The sequence below is a fragment of the Numenius arquata genome, chromosome 1 (assembly GCF_964106895.1).
Source record: "Numenius arquata chromosome 1, bNumArq3.hap1.1, whole genome shotgun sequence".
In the NCBI taxonomy this organism is placed as follows: domain Eukaryota; kingdom Metazoa; phylum Chordata; class Aves; order Charadriiformes; family Scolopacidae; genus Numenius; species Numenius arquata.
The window spans coordinates 1,575,164-1,600,832 of record NC_133576.1 but is presented as its reverse complement, the minus strand read 5'-3'; the positions used below and the strand labels follow the sequence as shown (position 1 = coordinate 1,600,832).

The 25,669-nt window shown below is 42.0% G+C and overlaps 2 protein-coding genes across 2 annotated transcripts; both read right to left on the bottom strand.

Annotated features, from left to right (window-relative positions):
* Positions 1 to 1,372: 1,372 nt before the first annotated feature.
* LOC141469676 (natural killer cells antigen CD94-like) lies at positions 1,373 to 10,177 on the bottom strand. Its single transcript, XM_074155268.1, has 6 exons — positions 10,028 to 10,177; positions 7,398 to 7,496; positions 5,255 to 5,341; positions 4,859 to 5,013; positions 2,924 to 3,036; positions 1,373 to 2,567 (listed from the first exon to the last, which is right to left on the bottom strand). The coding sequence occupies exons 1-6, from the start codon at positions 10,152 to 10,154 to the stop codon at positions 2,447 to 2,449; spliced, it is 702 nt and encodes a 233-aa protein (XP_074011369.1). The 5' UTR covers positions 10,155 to 10,177; the 3' UTR covers positions 1,373 to 2,446.
* Positions 10,178 to 13,999: 3,822 nt separating this feature from the next.
* Positions 14,000 to 23,850, bottom strand: LOC141471914 (C-type lectin domain family 12 member A-like). Its single transcript, XM_074158652.1, has 7 exons — positions 23,525 to 23,850; positions 20,088 to 20,189; positions 19,238 to 19,381; positions 16,989 to 17,143; positions 15,400 to 15,515; positions 14,404 to 14,595; positions 14,000 to 14,304 (listed from the first exon to the last, which is right to left on the bottom strand). The coding sequence occupies exons 1-6, from the start codon at positions 23,613 to 23,615 to the stop codon at positions 14,433 to 14,435; spliced, it is 771 nt and encodes a 256-aa protein (XP_074014753.1). The 5' UTR covers positions 23,616 to 23,850; the 3' UTR covers positions 14,000 to 14,304; positions 14,404 to 14,432.
* Positions 23,851 to 25,669: the final 1,819 nt, after the last annotated feature.

Below are 25,669 nucleotides of genomic sequence, written 5' to 3'. Positions count from 1 at the left end.
TGAGCACTGGCATCTACTGGCAAGTCTGAACCCCCTCCAGGGCAGCGGTGTGCTCATAACAAGGATGATGGAGGCCATTGGGAACAAGAGAGGATGCACTTGGTTCAGGGCCTGGAGCAGAGAATGTAGTGGAGGATGTGAAGAAGCACTGTGCAGCCAGGATGTTTGGTTCAACTCTTTTATTTCTGAACCCGCCTTCCCGACATACACAAACTCTGTTTTTTTCCTATCCAGCAGCTCCTCCCATGGCTCTTCTCATTTCTCTGTCTTTGTTATCTCATTGTAGATGGGCAAGTGTAAAGCTGTCATGCTTCCACTTCAGAACGGCACCACTCATTCCCCAATCCACCCCTTTATTCACTTCACCCCCACCTCCTTCTCTGTCCATGTCCTGTTTGAAGGGATGTTGAAGCCAACAGGTCGTCTTTAGTTCTGAAACCTTTCAAGATTTATGATGTCTCAGGATCTACCAAGGGCTTTACTCTCACACTTAATATATAATACTAGGTTTTATTTTCCATACAAAATGTGCGTCAAAAGAACCACTTCTCCGAACTTCCCAGTGCCAGCGAAAGATTGTGGACCTTCCCTATCCCCAAAGATAGTAGACCTCCCTGAGCAGCTTGTGTCTTGGACTCCATCCGTGTGTAGGCAGGAGAACTTTGACAACATCTGAGATAGAAGGCAGACTGGGTGAAATAATGGATTTGCTTTAATTTAAAATACTAGATACTATAAATTGTTCCTTCTGAAATATGCTGCTCTTAACAGGGGAAAAGCCCTTTCCAAGCTGCTGGGGCCAAATGGAGTTCACTATATGAAAATACGGAAATAGTTTATAAAGATCATCCAGCCACAGAAATGAAAGAAATGTACCCTGCAAGTTACCACCACTGACCTGACCTTCCTGCAGTAATAGGGAATGCTCCCTAAAAAGTCACACCAGACAGTGCATAGGAAACCCATGTTTTCACGATGCAGCCATCAAACAATGGTGTATAGCAGATTGCTAGAAAAAAAAATCGAGAGTCTGTTTATGGGAAGAAAAAGAGGTAAAGCTTAGAAGCTTAGAAGCCTGCTGTGAATTATTTTTTCAAGTTGAATGGGTTGAAACAGATGAAACACTGTACCTTCCTTGCATTGTACCTTGCACTTTGTACTGCAATAGTAAGGAATTCTAGATAGTTAACTGGTATTTGCGTCCATAAATTAAGGCTTGACTCTACTGAGTATAGTGAATTGATTCGATTCACAAATATCTTTTGGCACATTGGGAAAAGGGTTTCATTTTTAACCAAGGAACTGCTTCAATCTTGGAGAATATTTTCCAAGGAAATATTAAAGACATATTATTATTTTTTCATTTATTTTTAGGAAAGTCTCCAAATACTAAGGCATATACACATGGACATAAGGAATATATATACAAGGAATATGTGCATATGTAATACAAACCAGATGCTGACATACAGAACTTCAAAGAACTCATGCAATGAAACTCCACCCAGAAAAGTGGAGGCATCGTATTCTTTACAAGAAATATGACAAGTGCTTTAATAACACGTGATGCATAGCATGTACCTTGGACTCTAGAGATTCCAAACAGTGTAGATATAATACAAGAGCTCAAGTAAGATTTGTGGCAATGGATTCTGCATCAGTTTGAGTAGTGATTGTGTGTAGCTCTGAATGGAACCCATAATTATTATCCTCCCTGCTATTCGCATAGCAATTAACGTTGTGGTTGCACTGAAGTTATTCAGGTAATGTTTTAATCCAGCCATGACATTTGACTCTACTTTTAACAGAAATTGTTTCAAGACGTTCCCCATAGTCTTCTAAAAAATATATTTTTTTCTATAAATACTAATGCATATGTGAAAAGAATTTTATGGATTAATAGAGCCTTATGTTCTTTCTGTATCTCTGTACCTCAAACAGGGGAACAGCCAGAATAGATTTAGGAAAGAAGGTATGCCTAGGCAAACTGATCTAGAAGACAATTATGGGTGGAGAGTAGTTAGCGTGTAGAGTAATTCAGACAGTAAATTATCAAGGATGCAGCTAGACTGGTTTATGACTGGCAGGTGTTAGCGTAAAGTGCTGACTAAAGCTCAAGAAATATAGACATCTACAAGAATATGTGGCTGTCAACCTAAAGAGTCACACAACAATCATTGCTTGACTGTAGCTAATTCTTTCATGTTGCTTCCTAGGCCTGTGGTTTTTAGCTTTGTAGTTTTCTTTCTCTCTCTCATTCATGAGCTTGGGAGGGAAAATGCAGGCAAAGAGGAAGATTTAGTCTCTAATGACCTGTCCATTTGAATCACCATTCTGAGAAAACTGCATGATAAACAAACAAAAATAAAAATATGTTTAGAACTTCCAGTTCCTAAAGTTGGTATCTCACAGCGGCAGATCCCACATCCCTTCTTGCAATGCCTCTTCAGGTGAAATGAACAGCCACTTTCTCACAGATCCATAATTGCTTTGTTGAACAGGAGTGGCTGGCATAAATAATCTGTCCATAGACAGAAGCACAGAAGATGTTGTCATATAACACGACCCTAGGAAATGAAAAGATATGGCTTAATGATGTCCCAATGACATCATGTGATCTATATTTGGACCATTTCTAATCATACTGATTTGTCACTGGAATGTAGAGTTATTTTCCCCTTGGAGCTATTTCATTTGTGCTAGGTGCTCCTTTGAGTCTGGTGCATGTGATGGAGCTGTACTTTGCCACCTGCTGTTCCTTACACAGGACATGAATTCAGACCTCCATAGCAGATGCTATGATCTCCACACTCCTTTGTCATTGCACATTTGACAAACATGGGAAAGAGGAACCACAGGTTTCATATAATTTACTGGGGCCCATCAGATAGAACCACACTGGTCCTAAGTTATGAGGGCTTACCGTTTTGTCACTTCTTTTGAAAAAGCTGTTCCATCCTCCCAGTACCAGCCACTCTTTTCTTGTATGTATGATAATCCAACCCAGTAGAGCTGTGAATCCTGTGGCAGAGAAACCTGTAGGTGTGGGAAAATCATCACAATATTTCAAAAATAAGACCCAAGTTCCTGTATCTTCCAGCTGTGAAAGTTCTGCAACCAAAGGAGGTAGCTCTTGCTCAATAGAAGAGTAACACATTGTCCATGGTTGCTCTCCATGAGGTTGTGCTGACTACTCTAATTACAGGATCATTCAAATACCATTGTTTGTTGGATTGCCACAAGACAAATGCACCCTGGATCTATGAAAACCCTGCTTTTTTAAAGGGGGGAGGGGGGGGAAGGCAGCTTTTTCTGGTCTGCCTTTAGGTGTCTATACTGCCTTCAGATATCTGCAGTATAGATATGAATATGGGAGTGCCGTTTAAGATCCAGTTAGAGTCAGCAGAGATCTGGCCAACAGATCCAATGGAGCCTGAGAAGCGATCCATCTCACCCAGTGGGAGTGCTGCTGAATAGTGACTGAATTGGCCAGATTTCCCACTGACTGTAAGGAAGCAGCCTGAGGAAGGAGCTCTGAAGTTGCAGACCTCTTACACTGTAAATGCCTGAAGTCAGGTGAGATGAATCCCAGCCTAGAGGGCAGAGCCTGTTGCCTAAATACAGGCCTCCAACAGCTTTTGAGATTCTCCAACCTGTCTGAGGTCTTTGCATATGGTTGACAGACAAGACCCAAAACCTTATGGGAGAACTGTGCCTTGCTGAGGCATTATTGGGATGTCAAGGAGAATACCCGTGGGCACGTAAGATAGCCCTAGAAACCTATGCTTAGGCACCTGAATCATTCCCGAGGTGTCTAAGTGCTACCTAAGAGGTTCCTCAGCATCTTAGCCTGTTCAGATCTTCCAGATACTCTACTGCTGCCTTGTAGCATGCTTAGGGACTCATCCAAAATCTGAAATCCACAGCTGGCATAACCTTGTCCGGCCTCAGTATGGCTGCAGCTGCCTGTACCAATCATGGGAGAAAAAGAAAGCACCCAGACATCTGAAATCAAACTACCCAGGGATTTATATAGCATACCGAAAGCGTCTCTTGAATTCAGCATTGAAGTTGTGGTGTTCAGGTGTCTCGCAACGGTGAACCATGATCCTGACCTCAGGATGCTGCTAAACTCAGTAATAAAGCATTTCTCCACTTCCTATTTTGTCTCTACCCTTTAAAAAGTTTTATGCGGTAAAAAGACAACAAGGATATTTGGGCTTTGTGTAAGCTGTTGGAAAAGAGGTTCCCAGATATGAGTGTACAAAAAGGAAAAATATGGTTTTAACAGCAAATTACAGATTTTTCATTATTCAGCAAAAAAAAAAAACCCAAATTAGTAAGACTACTAAAACTATTAATTGCCTAAACATTTTTTCAGTTGTCATAATATAATCACCTGCTGTGACATCATTAGCACCACTCTGTGAAGGTATAGCACAAAGTCAGAAAACAACCTTTTGTAGTCACTTTGCATTTGCAGATTTCACGTTGATGGGGGTTTGATGCTGGGACCCCCTCCGTAATACTTGCGGAAAGAGATAATGGAAACATGCATTCTGTGTGGTGGGTCTCTCCTCCGTGGTATAATGTGCAATTTGTTTTCTTTGTGAAAACCTAAGCATTAGCTAATTAAAGTGTTTTATACAATGTGTTATTCTATTTCTCATAATACACAGTTTCACTATTTCTCACAGCACAGAGTTTAGAAAGTGTAGCAAGTTGTGACAATCTTGTGACCTGCAGGAAGGCTACTGGACCCAGAGAAAATTAAATACATGCGCTGTAAACGATCAAACTCATTTCTGCCTACAAGCTAAAACCTGACATGAAAGAATGCATGAGGTTAAGACTGTACCATCTTTGCCGTGTCTTTCAGCACAAGGAGAGTGGAATTTCTTGAGGAACAGAACTCCTGGCTTTGCTTCCATGTTTTCTTCTCCTTTGAAATGTAGAAGCAGCTGTCAGCTCCACTGTTGAACCAGCTGGCTGGACAGACAGCACATTTTGTTCCTAGAAATCAGAGAAAGTATTAGACAGACCTGCGAGGAACACAGGGGCCTGAGTGAGAAGGGGTTAACGGCAGCCGTGAATCAGCCGAGCTCTGTTTTGCACCTTAGCGTGCACACATCCACAACTCACACGCTACCACAGTTAAACGACCAGATCTTTTCCCTCTGGTTTTATAGTCCCTCAGTCAATGGGCTCTGAAAAGGAGGTGATTTGTGTTTATTTACGTAGCAACAGCATTTACCATTTTTCTCCTTCCCTTCCAAGCACAATGCTTCCCTCATTTCCTGGAGCTTCTTTCCTTCCTCAGGATCCTTGGAAACCTGAAAAACTGAAAGGCATGAAAGTGTTTATCAAAGATTTTTTAAAAAAACTTTGAACTTTAATTTGTAGCTTTTGGCACTCTTTTAATTTTTGTCTACTTCATTTGTATATCCACCATTGTGTGTACATCATCCGCATTTTCTTCACCAGGAGAGTTGTGCAGCACTGGAAGAAATCACCTGGGAAGGCGGGGGCATCTCCACCCTTGAAGATTTTTCAGAAGTCATCTGGACAAAGCTACAGATTACTTTATCTGGGGTTGGTGATGGTCCAGCTTTGAATGGTGGGGAGTAAGGCGTGGGTGTCAGACTAGAAACCTGAAGAATTCCCTCTGAGCTAACATTTCTGTGACACCATGGACCACCCTGAGTGTTCATCCTGGGCAGTTGCAACTGCTTCCCTCCTTCCAAAAAGACACCGGGGACTCTCTGCCTCTGCTTCCAAATGTAATGTGCCACCATCTTTTGTCATTAATTGAAATGTTGCTACGGAAAACCTGCTGTAATCGTTGGGCAAATGCACCAGTCACAGGGATTTGATGCCAGGATTGCCCTCCGTGCAAAAAGCTTTCATTCCAAGGAGAGGGACTGTGAAATATTCCAGTAACAGTCACAGGGGGGCACCATTATCCAGATAGTGTGGCTAACGAGATGAGTTTCTACCTGTGCAAACTAACCATTTAAGAAATGGATTAGGGTTAAGGTTAGGGTTAGAGTTTGTCAGCGGTTAGGGCATGGGTTAGGTATATATGTTAAAGCTGGGATTAGGTTTAAAGTTGGGGTTAGGGTTAGGATTGGGGTTAGAGTCATTACGATTAGGGTTAGGCATTAGGTGTTACCTTTAGGGTTATGATTTAGGATTAGGGTTGGGGTTAGGTTTAGGAGTTCAGAATCAGAATCAGAATCAGAATCGTAGTGGTTGGAAGGGACCTCAGAGATCATCGAGTCCAACCAACAGTAAAAAAAAAAAAAAAAAAAAAAAAAAAACCACACCACAAACAAAACCACCACCCACCACCTGAACACACAACAACAACAACCAAACCAAAAACCATCACCCACCCACACAGCACCCCACCACAAACCAGTAATCTTGGACACTAGAGCATGCCCTGAAGAACCATGTCTACACGTTTCTTAAATACCTCCAGGGATGGTGACTCCACCACCTCCCTGGGCAGCCCATTCCAATGCCTGATAACCCTTTCAGTAAAGAAATGTTTCCTAATATCCAACCTGAACTTCCCCTGGCGCAACTTGAAGCCATTACCCCTTGTCCTATCATCTGTGACTTGGGAGAAGAAAGGGAGTTAGGTTTATGCTTAGGCATATGGATTGGGATAGGGTTAGGGATAAACTTTAGTGTTAGGATTAGAGTTGTTAAGGTTAGGCTTTAGGTTTAGGTTTAGAGTCAGTTAGATTTAGGTATTACATTAGGATTAGTGTAACCCTTAGTGTTAGGGTAACTATAAATGCAGATATTAGTGATTAGTTTGGAGAAGAGGAGGCTGAGGGGGGACCTCATTGCCCTCTACAACTGCCTGAAAGGAGGGTGTAGAGAGGTGGGTGTTGGCCTCTTCTCCCAAGGGAATAATGACAGGACCAGAGGAAATGGTCTGAAGTTGGGGCAGGGGAGGTTTAGATTAGATATTAGGAACAATTACATTACTGAGAGGGTGGTCAGGCACTGGCACAGCCTGCCCAGGGAGGTGGTGGAGTCGCCATCCCTGGAGGTATTTAAGGAACGTGTAGACATGGCACTTCAGGGCATGCTCTAGTGCCCGAGATTGCTGGGTTGGGGTTTTTTTTGTGTGTGTGTATGGTTGGACTTGATGATCTCAAAGGTCCCTTCCAACCATGAAGATTCTGTGATCCCAAGTGACCTGTGCTGACAATGATTTGCGGAGGGACTTTTGTGGCAGAGCTGTACTGTTGCCCTTCTTGCTGGATTGTTTCCACTGGGGGAAACAGGGACACCAGGGACAGTTTTCTGGGGTGAGAAGAAGTAGTTGTACAGATGGAATTCACTCGCACAGCCACATGTCCAGACACTACAGTACTTACACAGGGCCAGCAGGGCTACCAGCCCCGTCAACAACACCAGGCACAACACGAGGAAAGCAAAGGCCACTGTCCGCCATACGGAAGATGAAGAAGAAGCTCCTGAGACAAATAAAAAAACCATTCAGCAACAAAACCAACAGCTTTCCTCACCATGCAGTGGTATTACCTCCTCTCTGACAGCCTTTATACCTTCTGCAGAGCCTCTTTTTTTTTTTTCTTACTGCAGTACTTTTTATCACTGTTCCTGGAGTCATTTTGAGAAAATATCTATTTATCCACTGAGAATATTTAATAACTGAGGCTCTAGTGTTTTAAAATAAAAGTTCTTCTCATGAGATAGTAAACAGATTATATTTTGCAGTTCCCACAGTCCTGGAAATAATAAAACAATCTCTAAGACTTCTCCACCTTGCAAAGGGAAAATTACCATCTAGCTTTGAATAATTACTTCTAGAACCTCTGATTGGTATTTCTAAATGATTGCAATGTTTGAACATTAAACTGTGAACATTAAACATTAAAAAAAAAATCTTTTTTCCAGCTTCCTCTGAATTTCCACAGTGGTTCAATGTCTAACCAGGACTATAGTTCTCCAGAATTTTACAGCTGACTATCCCATGATTAAAATATTTTCTTTTATATATACATATACATATATATAAAAGAAATATTTTTATATATATATGCATTTTTCCCTTTTGGGAAGCAAAATTTAATTTTTTTAAAGAAAAATTAATTTTCTTTAATCCTCTTTCATATCTACTTTAGAGTGCTCAGGTTACTTGAAAAGTATTAAAAACATCAAGTATTTTATTGAAGTCCAATACATCAGAGCAAGCACCTCCAGGGAACTAACCTTTTGTTAGGTGAGAAGAAACATTCTCCAGAGGTGCCTAGAGGTCTGGATAGACTTGGCAACTAAGACTCACATAGCCAAAGTTAAGGGACCCTCATCAGTTAAGGTAATTTGAATAGACTGCAGGTGATACCACATTTGGATGGTGGCTGATACGCCAGAGGGTAAGGCTTTCTTTTAAAGGGACCTAAAAATCCTAGGAATGAGCTGTAAGTACAACATCTCAACAAAAGCAAATGTGAAGTCTGGCAGCCATGACAGTATAACTCCATGCTTCAGGGTCCTGGGGGACAAGTTGAACGTGAGTCCTCAAGTCTGCCCTTGTGGCAGTAAAAGCTGACCAGCACCTGGCTGCATTGACAAGACTGCAGCCAGCACGTTGAGAGAAGTGATTATTCCACTGTACTTGACAGTCATGAAGCCACATCTGGGATACTGTCTCCAGTGTTGAGCATCCCAGCTCACAAGAGGCACTAACTAACTGCAGAGAGTCCAGCAGTGGAACACTGGGTTGGTCAGGGACCTATAGAGAGGCTGAAGGACATAGGCTTGTTTAATCTGGAGAAGAGGAGGCTAAGGGAGGACCTAATTTCAGTCATCCACTACCTAAAAGGGCTTTATAGATGGAGCCAGACTCATGTCAGAGAGGTACAGCAAAAGGATGCAATACAATAGTTACAAGTTGCATCAGGGAAACTTCCAATTGGATGTGAGGAAAAAGAATTCTTTCCTTTCAGCACTGGAACAAGTGCCCAGAGAGGCCGGGAGATCTCCATCCCTGGAGGTTTCCAAAACTCAAGTGGACAAAGCCCTGAGCAACTTGATCAGACTTTAGAGCTGTTGAGCAAAAGATGGGAAAAGACAAACTTTTGAGGTCCCTCCCAGCCAAATTTAGTCATAATTCTATCTACTTTACCTGTTCTCTGTGCATATCAAAAGGCCATTTTAAGAGCTTGCCAATCTGTTTCTTTCCAGGAAGCTCTGCCCCTAGATCACACTCACTAATATTTTATCCTTGGTTTTTTGGCTGCTGCTTCTCGACAGCTTCTCCTCCATCCTCCTTGTCAAGGGGTGATTCTCAATGGATAGTCCTAGATCTTTTCCAGACAGCACCAGAGTGATGTTAATTTAGTCTTTTTCTACTCTGCCCAGCCTGAAGATAGCAGCAGTGATATTTATTTCACACATGGTGGGAATTTCTGAGCCACAGCAACGGTACTCAAGTCATCATTTTATGGTCTCAGGCATTCCATGGGCACAATCCAATACCTTAGTTAATGCTCTGCTTGTTTATAGAAAAACTTTGAGTATAAACAAATAAAAACATATACTCCTATTGGAGCTTACTTTCACTATTATAAGTAATAAACAGAGCACCTTTCTACTCCCCATAGCTGAGGAAATTGCTTCCATTTCCAAAGCCTTCATTATCTGATAGAGTGCCTTCCTCTCTTGTAGAGCCCTGCTGTAATAAATGAGTCCTACCAAAATAAAAAAAAAAATCTATAGAAAGGTGAAATATGTCTTCTGTGTGGAAGTAAATGGGAAAAGTAATTGGAGTAAAGATAAGCTTCAGAAAAAATATCATCTGCAATCATAAACTATAGCACACAAGACTCCATTATGATTATTCTCTCTGTTATTTCCTTGAACATTTATCTAGGAACATAATATAAAGCTTAGAAGGATTATAAAGCAAACAACATGACTATGTAAATTGAAGTTATATGAAGTTATGATCTAGATAGAAAAGCTAATTTCCATCTGTACTTACTGTCTACTCTGACACAACTGGCCGGAGCCTTGAATGTAGAAAATTTGTTGCTGCTCGAATATCCAGAAGTAATAACTGAAGCTGAGGGTCGTAAATTTAAAGCGGTGTAGCCTTCCTCATCCTCCATCTCCAGTTCATCACACCTCTTTCTGCAATGGGAGTGCTTTGGGAGTAGGGGCACACTGCAGTGAGGCCAGTGCTGGAGCGATGGGAATGGGTCACGTTTCAGGATTTCCAGTGAAACCACAGAGGAAGCTGGCTCTGTTCTGATTACTGTGTCATAGTAAAAACGTAACATACTGAAAGCAAGTTAAGGACACCATCAAAGATGTGTGTTTTCTTCCTGAATGTGAAGCTCAGGAGTCTTGGAACTTGACTAGTTCCAAGTCAAGCTAGAACCTGGCTAGGTTCCTGGCTAGAACCTAAGACTGTTTCATTTAACTATCCACCTGATCAGACCCTGTAAATAGAGAATACATCAGAATTTTCTACCTCCTTAAAATAAGATGTTGTAGAAATAGTTGCTATTTTGAGTTAAGGTGTGAAAGATATCTGTTCATATATCAGGGCACAAATAGCACCCAAAAGGAGTGGGCTGCCCAGGGAAGTGGTTGAGGCTCCATCCCTGGAGGTGTTCAAAAGACGGGTTGACATGGTGCTTAGAGACACCGTTTAGTGATGTGGGTTTTTTTTGTTTTTGTCAGAGTTAGGTTGATGGTTGGACTAGATGATCTTAAAGGTCCCTTCCAACCTAGACAATTCTATGATTCTAGCAGCTGCACAGAAAGCAATAGGCTACATTTCCATACACTGTTATGAAATAAATGAAAAATGAAATTATTTTAGAAAAATTCTCTGAAACAAATGCTAGAAGGGTAAAAGCTGAGCTGAAAGGATGGTGAGGCCAGGAGCTTGGCAGGATTCAAGTGACCACTCACTTAGCCTGCGTCAGGGAAAGACCAGACCACACTGAAGACCTCTCTGCTGTTGCAGAAGTCACTGTGCAGAAGCGGCTTATCCATCTTCACTCTCTGTCTCCAGCTGTCTGCAGTGGCTTCCTCCAGTGTTGAGCTGTAGTTCTTACACGCCTTCAGTAACCAACTCTCGGAGCACTTGCCCAGACACGATGAGTCACGTCGTGGTGACAGGATGAGTCAGGAGGAAATTGTGAGAGGGAGGAATTTCTGTGGTGGCTGTTCATGTTCTTTTGTGTAAAGTTCAGAGTCTCCCACTTGCAAAATAGTATCAACAGACTGGAAATACGCTGTAATGACTGGGCTATTCTTCCTGCCTTGCTGTGCAGATGATAGATTTTTTCAGAGTAGAAATACCTCTGGCTGCATGTATTTCTTGCATTATATCTTACCTGCATGCAAAGCGTGGAAGGTGGTAAAAGTTGGGAGTAAAAAGTACTTCTAGTCAGTTTTGTTACACAGAGAGGCACAGGAATAGCAGGCAGTGTGTATTCATGGTGTACCCACAATATCCTCATAAAAACCCATGCTAAATAGGGTGCAAAAATACTTGTCTCTCAGGCCTGAAAACTGTATGTTGGCACCTTAGTGTGAAAAGGGCTTTTCTGCAGATAACTGGGAGTCAGGTGTGTCTATGCTACTGAATTTCATTGCAAGTTTTCATGACAGTAACTTCCTCAGTCTTAGCAGCAGCTTCTCAAGCATGTAATGAATTGCCTTTGGGGAAACTTTTCTCCAACCTGATCTTACTTCTGCAAAGGAAACAGGAGGTAAAGTAATTTTCTTGTATTCTTTTGTTAGCTCTGAGTTTAATAAACAGTCTGTTAATTATATCACTTCTTTTTTTTTTTTGAGTCATCTTTTAAAACAGATCCTGCTGTAAGAACAGAAGTAACAAAGGCGGTAAGATGGGGCTTCATCATCATGCTCTCTGTTCTTGTAAAGGTCCAGGGCAGACAAAATTTCTCATTTCTTCAGACTAAAATGAAAAGAAAGGTAAGCTAAGGAAGAAGTTTGGGTCTACATTTGAACACAGCAGGTGTACAAATGTTTGTCAGCAGGCTGAGGAAAACGGCTGGGTTTATTTACCAGAATGTGACCTTTCAAATTGCATTAGCTGGAGTCTATGACCTGGGGGGGACACGGGGAGGAGTGGAATTTAGACATAGGAAACACACTGTTGTACGGAACCGTGATTCAAAAATGTCAATGCACCAACAGTCCCTTCCTATGTCTTGTCATCTGTAAGGAAAAGCTCCTTTGAATGGCAAAGGGGATACAGCCAGCGCATCCTTAAGCCCTATCTGGTTACACCACCCCAAGAGTATGTCATCTGCCAGATTCAGCCTTTGCTGGATGAGGTTGGTTGCTGTTGCCTGCAGCACTCTGCATGTCCGCAGCGAATGGTAGGACACTGCCTTCTGCCTTTCTTCCCTGGGGTAATGTTGTTTTGGGGTTTTTTTTTGGTGTTTCAATCATCGTTTTTTGAGGAGAAGCAGCTAGCTCCAGGGCACTGTGAAACCGTACTGTAACCCCACCTGCCTTTACCGTTATGAATACAGTTGCTGCACCAGAGATTGCTTTAAATTTGCAGTAAATTGACCTAAAAGCTCAAGGCCACAGCAAGATATGATGTAGACTTGTGGCTGCCTGTCAGCGTGGGGAGCTCTCAATCCCACCTCATGTTTGTCTTCAACAAACTGCAGAAACACCTAGGATTTGCACATCTGCTCTTAGGCATGCAGCATTAATCAAAAAACATCCTGGAGATATCTTTCCTGTTGCCTCACATTCTCTCTAATGTAAAAAAAAAACAAGATCAACCCTTTTTTTTTTTTCTTTCTTTTTTTTTTTTTTATTTTTTCTGGTGAATTACAGCAAAGCCCTTCATTACCAAGAAAGGATGCACCATGAATACAGCTCAGGATGCCTTCCAGATGAGACCTCTCATTTCAGTGTAGCTGGTATGAATGTTGAGAGACAGACCAGGGCTGTGTCTGCACTGCAGGACAGAAGCACTCCGCATTTTCACCCCCAAAGACAGGAACAGCCAGGAGAGGAACTGAGAGGAGCAGCTGGGAGAGGTTGCGCTAGAGATGCAAGGGGTGAGTGTAAACAGCAGAGAGGAACAGAAATCCACTAAGGTTTCTGGAGCATGAAATTGGTATTTGAAAATAACAAAAATGTTCATGTTGGTGATCAGAAACTGCTGTGCAGCGCTGAGATCAGTGACACACTAGAACAGCATTTTGAAGTGAATGACCAATGCTTTCACAGCCCAGATGCTACACCAGTGGTAAATGATCCACAATAAATAGTCTGGGGCACAATCCACAAGGAATACACGAGTCTCCAGGGGGGACCAAGTGAGAAATTTGTGGACTCAAATCAAAACACCGTTATGAGACTGAGATTTCTTATTTCAACCTGGCTGTCATTGTTCTACGGAGATCTGGAGGGAGATATTTTGTTCATTAACAAATACCCCAAATACTTGGGGTATTTTCACTGTGGATGGGTTTGTAGACCCTTTCTCAGCACATTAAGTGAGTAGTATGGCATTCCAGGAAATATCCTAAAAACAAATAAAAGGAGGTTCTGTTCACACCTCTCACTGAACCCTAGCATGACTCTTGCAATAGATGAAAAAAGTGGAAAATTAGAAAAGTAGAAAAGAAGAACAGTATTATTATAAGGAGGAAAAAAAAAAAAAGAAGAAAAAAATTAAAGAAAAATTAAAAAGAGAACTAACAGTGCCAGGAAGAAGAATAGAACATGGAAGAGAGCTAGACATTCACAGCTGAAGGATATCTTCTACTGTGACACATGCACAAGTCCTTATGAGAACTAGGAGCCTCTGTGCTCCAGAGGAAATATGATTACTAGTCCAGTTCAGGAACACTTTGGCCCACCTTTTGAGGATAACTGTGTTTGTGTACTGTATAATTCACCACCCTAGTATATTAAAGAAGTCAGATCAACAAGACATCAGAAGCATCTCTTGAGTGGAAGTGTTTAATCCTCAGCAGTTGCGTTATGTTACAGCTGTACAGTTATGAACTGACAAGCGGTAATTAGGATTGTACCAATGGATGCTTGGGAGAGGAGCAGCATCTTTACGTGCTTGCCCTGTCACTGTGCTTCTTTTCCTGGCCATCACTTCTGGCCACTTTGTCCATCACTTGTGTTGGTTAAAACCGAGTAATCATTTGGCAGTTTTGGATCTGGAACGACAGACTTGGGTTGCTCCTGGAGCCCATCACCATGCTTGTTTCCTTAGTATGAAGGTATCTTTACATATGTCTAAAAGAGAATGAAAATGGGGGAATTGAATAGGTCTGATCCAACATATTTAAATTCTCACATATATAGTTCTGAAAAAACAAAATAAAAAAATCCAACCTCGCAGAATGTCTTCTAGCTCCTCATAATCATTTTGGTCTGACAAACCAGTCCTGCCAATGGTTGTTACCTCGCTGCAATTGGATGGCGGGCTTTTCACAGATATAGAAATTCTGTTCTGTACATGCTGTGTTATATATGACATCATAATAAGAATATGCACAGTGTTGAAAGGAATTTAGATTCTTTGTCCTAGGAAAGAAAAGTAATTATTTTTTCATCTCACCTCATCCTTGCCCCTTCCAAAAAGAGCTGTCTTTACTTTCACAAAGAATATATACCCCCAGCAAAGAAATAAAGCATTTAGTGACACTGTGTACCAACTCCTAGGAGGCTCACTCTGTCCTGATCATGCCAACAAACACTCCCAGCAGATACCAAGGGTGGATACTAAACCATTTCTTGTGCCTGACATCGTGCTAACTCCTGGGTACCAACTGGAGGGTGTCAGTGGCTGTTTCAACAGAAATGTAGAGGATACTGCCCAATAATGAAAAGGAAAATTGGCAAAGTAGGTTTGAAAGCAAGAAGAAAAATATACCTTATTTCTGAAATAACATGCTAAACCAAAGTGAAATGATTCTAGAGAATAAATAGAGTCTTATATAGAATTAAAAAAGTATAAAATCAAAAGCATGGACTGATACACCTTTCCACTGGAGTTTTCTCCTTGTGTCTTCACTGAAGACACAAGATGCGTTTCATCACAGTGAAACAAGATGTTAAACACAGGAGAAACATATGACATTTGTGGTCAGTCTGAAACTACATTGTGGAAATAAACTTTCCAGGTTTTGCCCAGTAATAGTGCCTAGATCACCCTCCAAGCAGTTCTGGGTAAGGCCAAAAAAAATCTGATATGAAAAAGTGAGACCTGGAATCCAGAGAAAGCTGGATAGAAGTTGGCTGTTCAGTGCACCCTTTGTGTCAGAGAAACTGGGATTTGCATGGGGGTGAGGACCAACTTTACGTACCGCGGGAAAGCTGCCCACTTACCAAGACTTTTGTTCTTCTGTAAGAACTGTGTTGTCTGCCCAATACCAGTTTCTCTGTCCACCTCTAAATGTTAATCCAATCCAGTATATTTTTCTATGAAACTTTTTTACCAATTCCTATGCAGAATAAGGACAATTCAAAACAGATATTTAGGAAAATATTAAAAATAAATATTCAGGCTCAGAAGTTGAAAGCATTGATGGAAATTGCTTAAAGTACATAAATAGCACAAATTGTTAGCCTTTCAGAACAAGTTCTGCAGTGAAAGGAAAAAACTAGTGTCAAAAGAGAAATGACAGTAAAGCTGTTTTTAATCGGAGAGAAGATACACCTCTCGCTCTGAAGAGCAATGTCACCCTCATCAACCTGATTTAAACCCTCTGGGTGAAACACTGGATTGTTTTTCCCTCTTTAGTCATGAATCTCTCCTCCCCCTTTACCCTGCCCTTAGCATTTGTCAACAGCGAAAGAGAAGCCTCTGCAGGGAGCTGTTGAGTTTGGTTTGTTGAACCTTTACACTTGGCTCTAGCATCATTAACTTATTCCCAAAAGCAAGTGGACCATGACGAGTAGAGGTCTTAAGCTTCAGCACTTAGCAATAGTCTGTCCTTAAAAAAGGCTCTGAGCAGAAAGGTAAGGATGTAAACTTTAACAATGCTGCCTTTTTCACTGCTGCTTGAGGGAATTTCTAAAGATTTGAATTCCCTTTTTCTGTTGTTCTCTTCCCTCCTTCACTTATCGTCGCTGCTCCCAGTGCACTTCTCTGTTTTATCTTTTTCCTCACAGCTCTCAGTGCTGTGATTAAGGCAGCGAGAACAGGCTGCCCCTCACAATCTTTGCTGTCATCAGTTTGGGAAGGTGAGAGTAAAGCCTCTCCCCTTTACTTCTGGGAGAAACGTTACGGCCTCAGTGAAAGGGAAACTGGCATTTGTCGAGTGCTGGAGAGCAGGCAGGACCAGCCACGACTGCCATCTCTTGGGTCATCTTTTCTGCCCTCAGTCTTCCAATATGTCTGCTGGCATCCAGAGGAAAAAGGATTATTTCTCCCTACACCTGGCATTTCCTCTTCCCACCTCAGTTTGTTTTAATTTACTAAAATTAGGCCATTTTTCAACAACTTGCTACCAGGCGTTTTAATTTTGATTGAAAAGATGAGATCAACTTTGGCAGAAGGAACTTCTACAATATGGGGAGGACTATGATTTGCCTATGGGGAGACCAGGTTAAAAGAGGTTTTTGCGCTAATATCCTACCAAATCCTTCTCCGGGTCTGTAATACTTGTTAAATAAGTGAAATCACTGCCCACAACAAAACAGCCATGAATGCGCTTTCACCAGTCATCCCAGCAAGTAGCTGGCCACAGCAAGCTAAGGCAAGATGGGCTGTCTCTGACCACCACCTGCTCAAAAAGGCTGCGCCTTATGTGACGACGACCAGTCCTATGCCTTACCGCTGCCCGGGTCACCTTAATCACTGTAGAAAAACTCCAGCTCACAGTGCCATTTAAGAAAATGATGTGTGGGGTCAGTAGCTGATAAGGTGCGTGAACTCCCATGAATGAGAACCAGAGTGAGAAACCAGTCCATACCAGCTTTGCTGCCTCTTTTATCAGAAGAAGAGTGGAATTTTGTGAGGAACAAAACTGGCGACTCTCTTTGAATGACATCTTTTGCTCGGAGTGGTAGTAACACATATCATCACCTTCCCACTTCCAGTTTGCCGGGCAGAGTACACAGTTCTGGCCTGGAAAAGGAAAACCATAGCCTCGTTTCTGTTCCCAGCCTGTCCCTCAAAGAACATCACTGTTGGCCTGTGACAACAGTATCCATAGGGACTGAGGACGTTTGAGACGGCCCTCATTTAGCCAAAATCCCACTGTGGTCCCAGAAGGTTCAGGTCATGACAGAGATGAAAATTGAATCACACCCCTATCTCTCCCATTCCTTTAGCAGCGGGAGGAGGTTCAGGTGTTGCAAATGGGATTTATTTAGCCGAATTTTAGGAGTCTTCAAAGGTGACATGAGCCAACCTATCTGGATTCCCATTTTAATCAACGAACAGCAGTAGGTGTGTCTCACACTTCAGGTGTCTGTCTTGTATCCTTGCACTACTTATTTCTCTTCATTGACTGAAAGGGAGACCTAGACAGTTATCTTGTCTGTGGAACTATACCCAGAGAAATGACAGCCACAGTAGGACCCCTTTGCCCGATGCCCCTACTCCTCAGAGCATAATTTCTGAAGATAACTATCACTCTGGCTGGCTCATTGTCAGATACCAGTTAAATAACTGAGCTGTGGCAAACTGATTTCAGAAACAACCCTGCACTGGACATGGTCAGGAGACAGGGAGTCTCCAGGGAGACCAAGCTAGGTGGGAGTGTTGATCTGCTTGAGGGTCAGAAGGCTCTACAGAGGGACCTGGACAGGTTGGATCGATGGGCCAAGGCCAATGGGATGAGGTTTAATAAGGGCAAAGTGCTGGGTCCTGCATTTGGGTCACAACAACCCCAGGCAACGCTACAGGCTTGGGGAAGAGTGGCTGGAAAGCTGCCCAGCAGAAAAGGACCTGGCGGTATTGGTGGACAGCCAGCTTAACATGAGCCAGCAGTGTGCCCAGGTGGCCAAGAAGGCCAACGGCATCCTGGCCTGGATCAGGAATAGCGTGGCCAGCAGGAGTAGGGCAGTGATGGTGCCTCTGTACTGGGCACTGGTGAGGCCTCACCTCGAGTGCTGTGTTCAGTTCTGGGCCCCTCACCACAAGAAGGACATTGAGCTGCTGGAGCGTGTCCAGAGGAGAGCCACCAAGCTGGTGAGGGGTCTGGAGAACAAGTCACATGAGGAGAGGCTGAGGGAACTGGGCATGTTTAGTTTGGAGAAGAGGAGGCTGAGGGGGGACCTCATTGCCCTCTACAACTCCCTGAAAGGAGGGTGTAGAGAGGTGGGTGTTGGCCTCTTCTCCCAAGGGAATAATGACAGGACCAGAGGAAATGGTCTGAAGTTGCGGCAGGGGAGGTTTAGATTAGATATTAGGAAGAATGACTTTACCGAGAGGGTGGTCAGGCACTGGAACAGCCTGCCCAGGGAGGTGGTGGAGTCGCCATCCCTGGAGGTATTTAAGAAACGTGTAGACATGGCACTTCAGGGCATGCTCTAGTGCCCAAGGTTGTTGGGTTGTGTCTGTTTGTGGGTGGGTGCGGTGTGGGGTTGTGGGTGTTTGTTTTGTTTTGGTTTTGGTGTTGTTGGTTTTTTTGTTGGTTTTTTTTTGTTGGTTGGACTCGATGATCTCAAAGGTCCCTTCCAACCAAGAAAATTCTGTGATTCTGTGAATTCTGTGAGTGAACTCCTAGGCTGGTTTAGCTATGCTTCACCACACATCACTTCGGACTTTAGGACATTCCTGTCTTACATGGGGTTGGTACTAGCACAGTGTCCTGTGTGTGGACTGCTGTTCACATAGAGCGCAGTAATTTGTTTAATTCTCAGGCACCACTGTAAAACTGTCCATTAGAGCATGTTGTGGAAATGCCTGAACTAGTGCTGACGGGAACTGGCATGTCCGGAAGGCATCCCACAGAACCCTTTTCTTACAGAAACTAAATCCTGAAACCCTGGTACCACCGCCAGGTCCCATGCCAGAGCACGTATGGCCAGGCTGGGCACCTCTCTCCAGGCACTGCATGCGGCAGACATGCTCATTGCCCACTTTCTAGGTAGCCACATCTGAGAAGATAAAAGCCCACCTGAGGAGACAGACCTGAGTAGACACAGAAGACACATTTCTTTCTCTTCCCTGCCACGTTGAAAAATAAGCTTTTGTCAAAACTTGTTGATTTACCATTATTTTTAAGGTTTTTGTCCCCTTCCAAGCACAGCTGATTTCCTATTGCTTGCAGTATATTTGAGAAATTTGCATGCAGCTCATTCTTTGTCATGTTGAGGTCTCTAAGTTGTGTCCTGTAGACCTTGGGAATCTGAAAAACTGAAATTCACAGTAAGACATTTTCCAGTGTTATCCTTCAGAAAGAGTGGGACGTAGATAGGGAATGTCTTAGCAGATCATTAAGCATAAATAAAACATTTGGGATAAATGTTATTCCTCCCTGAACAGTTGCATGTAAGGTCTGCTGAGATGGAGAACATTTGCATAGTGGATTTCTTATTATTTGGCTGTAAGTGAACAACAAAATTAAAGTGTTATTTTTTTATCATATATTTCCATTGTGTATCTTTTTATGTTGATTTCCAGGCTGTGCTTTTTTCCTAAAAATGTAAACTTCAGTTCTGGATGGCAGTGGAAATGTTGCAGATGGGAGGTAATGGGCACAACCTATTTACTGTGACACAAAGCTTTTCCCTCCCCTTCAGATCTGGCAATATCAAAGAGGAATTCACTCCATCGTTAGTCAATACAGTAGGGATGTGGATACAGTTTTTTAGGAGACCAGACAATGGCAGCCAGAGCAAGCAGTGGATCTCCTACTCCACTCCTTTCCAGCGCCCCTCCATGTTGCTCATTTCTAGCCTCATCACGTCAGGAAGAGGACAAAGATGCTCTGACAAGGGAAAATAGGTTTGCCTGGCTGCCTGTTCTCAGCTGAACCAGAAATTGCACCGAAAGGGCATGTCAGTCTGATACTATTCAGTAGCTTGAGCTCCCCAGCAAACAGAAATGCATTAGTACTTACACAAAACGGTGAGGGTCACCAGCGCCACCAGCAATGCCAGGCACAGCACCAACAAAATCAGGACTACTGGCCAGGGAGGGCGAGATGAAGCAGGAGGAGGCCCTGGGAGGAATTCAGTCATGAAATGACATTGCGATACTACAGGAATGGTGAACACATTACCTCACTATATTGAAGCCATCTTTGTGGTGCATTGGTCAATAAGTAATTGCTTTTACTTTATGGTTGTATATTCCTGCTGCAGAGTCTTTCCACACAGCAAAAGATGCCCAAACAAAGTAAGACAGTGAGAGATCACAGCAGCTCAGTGCAGAATGTGGACAGCCTTGGGCTTTTCAAAGGCCATAGACTGTGGCAGTAAAGATATTGAGAAAGCAAGGTATTGTAAAAATCTAGAAAGTTGATTGCCCAAAGCTGAAAACAAATTTGCACTGCAGAGTTGTGGTAATTCGTGATGTGCTGCACCTATCTGTGGTAATCTGTTTAATTTGAGAGCTACAGTAAACTCCTCTGGTACTTTATGGTAGTTTGAGACTTCTAGCCAGGAATTCATAGAGAATTTTTAGGTAATAAGGGTTACAGACTAGATACAGAAATGAGTGCCCAATGAGGAGAAAAAGGAATGATCTTTTCCTGAGTAAAGGAAATTTTAAGCATGTCGGTCATCCAAAAGAGACCCTGTTCATAGGAGCTGGAAGATTCCATAGGCTAAGATGCACTGAAAGAGGGAGAAAAAGCATTTAGTTTGCTAGGGAAGCACTAAATCTAAGGCGTATATTAAAGTTGCCACTATATGGGCTTTGTGGAGATCTGCAACCATTTTGACTTAATCCAATAAAGGCAGTAGAATGGCAATGTGAAGAGGAAATTGCTAGCCTAGAAAAGGGAAAGCAGTATTTAAAACTGGGGAGTGAATTCCTGAAGTAGAAACTGAAATTTAGCAAGTCGAGCTGAAGGAACAGGAATGGAAACTATGAAGTGTGCCTCTCCTACAAATAATCTGTGGTCAGCTTCTGTGGTGAAGTAAGCCTGGGCAGAATGTTGTACAAGACCTCACTCTGCAGAAACTCAAGTAGATGAATACTCAGGTGAAAGAAGATCAAGTGATGGATGTTGCCTTGAACTGGTACACAGATCACTGCTGGCTTATATTCAACCTCCCATTTACCATAAACCCCAGGACCTTTCCAGCCTCCCCAGCCAGCCTGCTCCCAGTCTGTACCACTGCCTGGGATTAGTCCAGCCTCAGTGTACAACAACTTGTGGAGCTTCATGGGGTTTCTGCTCACCCAGTCCTCAGGTTTCTCAAGGTTCCTCTGTTTTGAAGCTCAACCACTTGGTAGCATCAGCCACCACCCCTAGTTTAGTATCGTTATGACTTTGCACTCTGTGTCATTTTTCAGGTTGTTGATGAAGATATTAAGCAACACGGGCTCAGTAACAACCCCTGAGGGACCCCTGCAGGACTCTACCACTAAACAGATGTTAAGCCTGGTAGCCCAGCCAGTTCTCAATCCACCTAACAGTCCGCCATCCAGCCCATAAGTTCCTCAGTTTTAAAATGACAATACCGTAAGAGACACTGACAAAAGCCTTGCTAAATATATATTACATCTGCCATTCTCCCCGCACCTGCATTTCATCACAGACTGCAACCCCAGTCTAAGGAAGTACTCTAACTGTTTGGTATTGCAAAAAGAAATACTGTTTGGTATAAAAAAACTGTTTCGTATAAAAAAGAAATACCCAGGCCCTTCTGCATTATTTTCCAAAGTCTGATCTCACAGGCATACAACAGATATACTCAGAGATAAAGCCTGCACAGGAGAATCACATACCTTATAGACTTAAGGATGCATTGACTGCTGGGATGTGAATATTTTTAAGGTCAAAGTGCTTCTGTATATGCTCTGAAGCTGAATATTAGGTACCTGCCTTTCTATCACTTCAGTAACAGAAATTTGACTCCCTAAGGCAGGCTCTAAATAGACATATATAGATTGCAGTGAAAGGGCAAAAATAAATTGTTCCTACCCTTACAAAGTCACAGCCCCAAGCTGAAGATTGAAAGCATTATAGTCCACGCTTCCTGGAGCTTTTAGATGAGAAGAGAAAAAGATTTTGTAGTTTGAAAGTGTGATTTCATAAACAAATGCAAGATATTTTCTGGGCAGCAATATGAATGAAGACCAAGCAGTAGTTTTAGCTTTGGCTGTTTTAATTAAAGTATTTCCTTAAGAGTTTCTTTAGGTAGTGGTTCACTGTACTTTCTAACCTCACGCTGCTTCTGTTACACCTAGCACAGCTGAAGGGGCCTTGCACTGGGTCCTCCTTTCTGTACAGGACTCCCATTACTCTAGAATGGATATATTTATTCATTGAGCTTGTTCCAATTTCATGTTTGCGAAATAATGCACAGACTGTGCTGTGCGCTCTCAGAATGGTGCTTTCTCATCACAAAATATGCGTTGTCTACCCTGGGACGTAGAAGCAGGACATCTAGAGTCGTGTGAGGATACTGGTGTCATTGGACATTAAAGGAAAGGAAGCCCAGAGTTTAACACAAAGATTAACATTCACATTTTTACTTTTTTTTTTTTATTTTTTTTTTAGCCCCTGAATTATAATTTGGCAGTGCTCAAAACCATAACATAAAAATGTTCAAAAAACATATGTTCAAAAAGCATAACATATGTTCAAGAAGCATAACAGTGTCTGAAACCACTAAACCACTGCTCTTTGATACAGAATTCCCCAGAGAATTCCTTCTGAATCACAAGCAAGTTGTCCTCCTGTCTGTAAACCTCTGCTCCACAGCCTAACCCCACAAACAGCTAGCACTTTCTATGTTCTTTGTTCCCATGAGTTGCACCACTGAAATCTAGAGTTCACCTTCACAATTTATCACAAATTAAGCAAAATTAATTTAATTTTAAATTGGTAAAAATAGTAAATTACTATTAAAAATATAGAATTTAAAGTGCCTTCATCCCTTTAATAGATACAGCCATTTACAGTGCCTTAATTCAGGCTAGAGCTTCAGCAGTGAAATAAAGTGAGTCAGTTAAAGCTAATGCACTTCTAAGCTTGAGTGAAAATGCATGGAGACATTATAAGGAACCGATCCACTTAAAAAATTAGTTCAAGTTAACTCTTTTGAGGTTTAGACAATTAGGACTATTTGTGGAGCTTACTATAACTCTTAGTTATATGTTTTTCCAAGAAATAACAAGATCAGTATTTCAGGTATACCTTTCAAACTCTAAAAAAGTTCAGGCAGAAATGACAGTAACAAAAACCTGGATACATTTATAACTAGTATAACTTTTCTGATAGTAACAAAGCTAACAAAGGTCCCTTGGGCATATAATTAAAAGTATTTGCCGTCTTACCCACTTTAGCAAGAATAAATCATAAAAGCTTCATAGGTACTACACCTTTTCCCTTAGTATCTTCAGGCTCTGGGATATTATCCACTTCATAGATGTTTCCAAATTTCAGATTAGCATATGTTATTTCTTCTGTCATAGCTGGTAAAGAGAACAGCGTCAGAACAAAAAGGTAGAAAAAGATCTAGCATTTGTAGTTGGCTAGAAAAAGATCTAGCATTCAAGCTAGGAAGTTAATCTACCCCGTTGCGGGGTTTCCTTATATTGGCAGAGACAAATGAAGCGGCAGAGACATCAAGATACATCTGAGCTTCCTCAACCACAGCACTGCCAAAAAAAACGTTCCTCTCTCACTCACTGCTATATTCTCTTTCTTCCTCTTTACCTCACTTCTGCCCTCCCTGACTGGCATATATTTCTTTCTGCCATTACTGAAGGAAACGCAGCCACTTTTGCAGAACTCTTTTCATCAGAATCCTTCTTTTGGATAGATAATATTTAATTCCTGATTACATCAGGTTCAGGCTTGAAACACAGAATTGAATAAAATGTTTTACGGCTTTGAAGCTGTCTTTTAGTTTGGGCAGCTATGTTCAGTAGCAGACTTGTGATCACACCTCAGCTTCTCTTTCCTACCGGAATCTCTGGAAAGCAAACCAGAAGGTGGGCTTGCATCTTAAAGCTGGCAAAGGGTGCTCTCATCCAAAAGAAGTAAGCGCTTGTGCTCGAGGTTATCACCTCAGCCAGGACATGTCAGGGTGTTAGCTCTTGCCTTCTGTGCCACCTTCCCAAAGTGACCATTTGGCCTGGGAGCTCAAAGGCACCCAACTAGATGGACCTCTTGACAAGGGTGACATCTCGGAAGATATTTTCTTCCACTCAGTTTTCTGGCATTCGTGTTTTATTTCCATTTCTGCAATAATTTTTTTCATTCTTTGTTTCTTTTCCAGATCTATGGCATGAGGAAAAACGTACACTAACACTCAGATTTTGAGACTGCACAGTAAAGTGAGTCTTCAAGAAAATACAATTCATGTATCTCCCTCGCAGAGATGGACACAGCTGTAGAAACTACCTTTCTCTGAGGGGAACAAACAATCCTACAGAGTAAAAGAAATTATAGGGAGACCTAGTTAGCCAAGGAGGGAGTACATGTTTCATTGCATGAGACATTGGCCACCTGCTCTACTGCCGTGTCACTGCATTCTCTGGGGACAAGCAATTCTTTGTTACCCTGGTAGGTCAGTGCTTTGCTGGACTATTGCTATTATCCAAAGAGTACCCTAGGGCAAATTTTCTAACACGCAAGTAATTTTGTAAATGGCATAACTGACACCATGAAACAGGATCTTCTAGAGCAAGAACAAAACATTCAATTGATTCCGAAATATCAGTGATTTTATCTGGAGCAGAAAGGCAGACGGACACACTCCTTGATGAAAGAAGAAGCAAGAGAATAGATTATCTGAGGAGTTTTACACAGCTGTCACGATGTTTTTTAATGCTTCCACAGTTGTGAAACCTTAAATGTGCATGACAAAAGCAGGATGTCTGAAGTTTCTGGCACAACTTTTGCAATTTAAGAAAAGTGATGAACGGAATGGAAACAGATTAGGCATGCACATTGCCACCTGAGTGATTAGTGTAAGGCTTACGTACACTTACTCTGTGTTAGGAGAGTAAAGCATTCTGAAAATGAGCAGGAGTATGAACTAATCCTCCTTTGTATTTCCGGACCTGCGTAACTGAGACTTAGGCTTTCATTTTTTGCTTTCCCTGAGAAAATTAACCAAACATTATTCTTTATATCAATGCTAAAATCAAAATGACTAGTCTAAATTAATAAAATAAATTTGGATCATTAAAATACTGGAACAGCTATGTAGATGGAACATTAAAAAATACATTTAATACAAAATATCACAAAACCAGCAAAGGTTTCAATAAACCAAACTCTACTAAAAATCAACTTGACCTGTTTGGGGGTGGGGGGTTTGAGTTATTTTTTTGTTTTGTTGTTTTTTTCCCACAAGTGTGCATGTTTAGGGAAGTGTCATTGGTAAACCATGTTTATTTAAACCATGTTTATTTGTGAATACCTAAAATGATCCACCAGCTTTGTGCACCAAAATAAATCTGGAGCTTTTGAAAGTCCCACTCTACATCCTCTTTTAGGCACCAAGTTAAAGGATT